Below are 4,040 nucleotides of genomic sequence, written 5' to 3'. Positions count from 1 at the left end.
ATTTATGTATGTGCTCCACTAATGAATGTTCATCTCTTGCGATTCACCTCTGAAACATTGCTCTGCCCCTAGTTTTCCTAGCTTCTACATTATTACTCTCTCTGTCCATAAAGGATGTCTTAGATTTATCTAAATTTAGGTGTATTTATACACTAAATAGTGTGTACATATATCCACATTTAGAGAAATCTAAGAAATCCTTTTATGGACAGATGTAGTATTAGATATCTCTTGTGCTTGCTTTCAACAAAGAAATGAGACAAATGGAACAGTATTTCTCAAATGCATATGAACGAATGCTTTAACGAACAAAACTTACATACAAAGAATAAATATATCAATCCATCAGATCAGACCTGCACTCCTATGCTTATACACAATTACTTAACAAATTTAACCAAACAAGAAACCTTCCAACAAAAGAAACACACACCAATGGCCTTCAAAATACATGTACACACCACTAACAAGTCATGCATCGAATCTGTAAGTCCCAGACTAGTCGGTAACAGTCCAACATATGTACACTCTGCAGGGAGTGTTGACGCCTTCCTCGAATCACAGCTCTCATGCTTTCAAGAGCCCAAAGAGCTTCGTCGGGCCCTCGCCTTTTGCGCGGTACTTGGCAGCCATTTCCTCCGCGAAGACTATTTCCTCCCCACGCTTCGCCTCCGCCATCGCTCTCTTCTCCTCGGCCGACTTGTGGAGCGCAGCGAGCTTGTTCTTCAGCTTCTCCTTATACGATGCTTTCTTCTTCTCCAGTTGCTCCTGCCATGATAAGTACCGTTAACGAACTGTAAAATTTGTTCCAGATTACAGAGATAGGAACTTGTCACCCTGTTTGCCCACCTCCATCTTTTTCAATCCGGCCTCCAGCTCTGCTTCCTTGGCGTGCTCCCATGAAGTGATGAAGGACAGATTCTTGGCGGCCCTGATATTATTGAACAAAACAAGAAAGGTGAAGAAGTTAGTTGCAGATAGTAGTATAGTACATGATTTTGGTACATGTGGAACATCAGTTCATGTAGCAGATATGGAAGGTACACATTGAGTGCATCATAAGGTAGCTCTCCATTAATTCTAGCCAGACTGCCAGAGGTGATGTGCTATCTCAGTCATTTTGTACTAATCGTACTGGTGATTCTTGTGACTTTTAAGCAACAACCAGTTAGAAGCCCTGATTATTCACCTGTTCTCAGCTCTTGCTTTCTCGCTCTCCTCCCAGGCGTGGATCAGCGTCAGTCTCTTCTCGGACATAATCTTGGTGAGATAAGCATCTGAAGAACGGAAAATGGAACTGTATGAAAATTAGCATGAGTTGAAGAATTCTTGTTGGGTAAATTGGGAGTTATCTTCTCTTCATTTTTACCTCTTTCAGATGAACCTTTGTGACCTTCAGCATCTGATAAAAAGAGACGAGTCAGGATTTTCTGCAAATTCTTTCAGTTCTTTGCATATGATAGTTTTGAGTGCCTAGCGAGGAACTTTTGTGGCTACGTACTTGCGATGTTATTTATCATGGTGATTAGTAAAAAACGGAAACAGCAGAAGAATAAATATTGTGTGCCAGAAAATTGTTTCCTTTCGCAAGGGTCTATTTTTTTCACTGATTCAAATTGATTGTTGGAGGAGCGGGAAATTGTCTTTAGTTTTGTCCGTACTAGACAAACAATCCTTGATCTTCTACCTACACACTATTAATCTATGATGATGCACCAACTAAAATGAAATTTGATGTTCTTGGGCGGAAATTAACAGAACCAATCAAGAGGCAGAGTGGGTCGCTAGCTAGTGGCCATGGAAAAACAGGGGATCAGCTCAGCCGGGAGCTCGTGCTACAAACAAATAAACCCCAACCACAAACGTACCCTTGGCGACGGCGACGATGGCCTTGGAGTCGTCGGCGACGGGCACGATGGCCTTCTCCTCGGCGATGTCCTTGGTGGCCGCCTCCAACTCCACCTTCTTGGCCTCCCCAGCCGCCATCTGCTCTCTCAACTTCGTCTTGACGGAAAGGGCTCTACAGGTTGCTTAAGTTGGTGAGCGAAGATGCAGTAGCTCACAGAGGAAGGTAGACAGGGAGGCAGACGCAACTGCTTGTTATGCACTCTGCACCTGACCGGTCTGTCGACTATATATGTGGTGTGAGAGAGAGAAAGGTGGAGCGAGGTAGCTAGTGTTGTATGATAGTCAAGGTGGCTTAGTTAACTAGCAAAAGAGATGGTGAGAGAGAAATCAAGCGATGGATATCGGCTGTTCCAGGCAGGCGGTGAGCTGGGTGTGGGTGCAGCAAGCAACGTTCATCGAGTGCGCTGGATGAGAAAAATTAAGGTGGAATCAAGCTAGGGGGCCAGACCGGACGTGCTGCTATTCGTTTCCGTGAGCAGTAGAGCATTACTATTTGGCATTTGGTGGCTGGTGCGTGTCGATGGCGTCACGGCGACTCATGGCCGTCCGATCGAACCGGCTCCGGTGGCAGGCAAGTGGCAGGGCACAAACCAACAGACCAACCATCGGACTCGTCGGGTCCGGCCAAGGTAGCTAGCAAGGACGGCTAACTCAGGTGTTCCAGGTTGCCATATGGCCCACGCCCACAGCTCGATCGTCCTATTGGTTTTCTTGGAGAAGATCCGGATATGTTACAGGAGTTTACAAGAAATACAAAGTACTCTAAACATAACAAAGGTTATATCAAGGTCATTGGACCATCTAATTTTTTCGATAAAGGAATATATTAATATCGAGAGATACCAATTATATCTAGCCTCTACAACAACGCACCACCCTAATGGCACTACGGATGCACACAGCCAAAAAAAAAGAAAAAAGAAAACTAAGAAACAAAAGTCCCGCTACAATATCTTGGACCTAACAACAGCAATACATCCACCACCTTGACAACACCTGAATTGCAGACTCTCCAAAAAACGACGCCTCCAAGAAGGGAACAATGCTCCAACATCGTCGTCGCCCGATCAAAGATCTCAGGTTTTCACCCTGAAGATAGTCCCCACTCTCAAAACAATGCCTCCACCAAGGTCACTGCCAGGCACAACCAGTTAAGGCCAGACCTTGGGTTTTCACCCTGAAAGGTAGGACTCTGCGCTCCACATGTGTTGTCGCCCCCACTTTCATACCGCTGCTGTGAAGCCCGGACACCAAGCAAGCCCCACAACAACGCGGAGACTTGAACCTCCCTTAGCTAGTCCTCCCCTCCGGCCTTCATGAAATTCTCTTCTTCCGACTTTCATCATGGATCCATAGTCACTTGATGTCAACACAGAAAAAGAGCTTCGCGCCGCTCCCTCCAGAACCAAACGGTCGGAATAAACGCATGGGTGCGCACGACCGACTACCTCCGATCCAACAAACTCCAGGCAAAGCACTGTTACATTTGCCAGCGGAGCCTTCCGGAACTCAACCCTCCGGCTAGATCACGAGTCTAGACCTCCGGTAGGTCCTCCTCATCACGCAAGAGAGGCCCTAGGACCGCCGCCTTTATTCAGGCCGGACCCCCACGTCGGCGACCATCCCGGGCTGGCCAACCCAACCCTCCACCGGCGACACCATCGCCGGCTTCCATGCACCTCCATCTCACCGCCGGATGGCGATGATAGATCAAAAATCCACCACCACCAACCGCATGCCGACCCTCTCCGGCGAAGAAGAGGCCACCTCCTCCGTCAAACTCAAGGCTGCTGCCCCGGGCGCCCTCGTGTCGCGGAAGATGCCCGAGATCGCCTCCACGCACCAACGAGAGGCGGGGGGGGGGGGGGGGGGGTGGATGGCATGGCGCAGACCGAGGGTCTGGCCGCCGCCCACCACCAACCCCTGCCGGAGTGCCGCGGGAAGCCGACGAGAGGACGGAGACCGCAGCGCCGCCCATCCCACCCGCGCCGACCGGTCCGCCAGGGGACAGCCGACGGGAGGAGGGCCGCCGCCGTCGTCGCCCATCCCACACGCATCTACGCCGCCATGCATCGAGGAGGTGGGGAACCAGCCGCCGATCTCCACACGTCGACGAGGAAGGGCCCCCGCCG

General features: G+C 49.5%; 1 protein-coding gene across 1 annotated transcript; it reads right to left on the bottom strand.

Moving 5' to 3' along the window:
- Positions 1-255: 255 nt before the first annotated feature.
- LOC127297653 (remorin) lies at positions 256-2,128 on the bottom strand. Its single transcript, XM_051327968.2, has 5 exons — positions 1,869-2,128; positions 1,370-1,402; positions 1,190-1,277; positions 850-931; positions 256-768 (listed from the first exon to the last, which is right to left on the bottom strand). The coding sequence occupies exons 1-5, from the start codon at positions 1,984-1,986 to the stop codon at positions 568-570; spliced, it is 522 nt and encodes a 173-aa protein (XP_051183928.1). The 5' UTR covers positions 1,987-2,128; the 3' UTR covers positions 256-567.
- Positions 2,129-4,040: the final 1,912 nt, after the last annotated feature.

The sequence above is a fragment of the Lolium perenne genome, chromosome 4 (genome assembly GCF_019359855.2).
Source record: "Lolium perenne isolate Kyuss_39 chromosome 4, Kyuss_2.0, whole genome shotgun sequence".
Lineage (NCBI taxonomy): Eukaryota > Viridiplantae > Streptophyta > Magnoliopsida > Poales > Poaceae > Lolium > Lolium perenne.
This window is presented reverse-complemented; position numbering and strand designations above follow the sequence as displayed.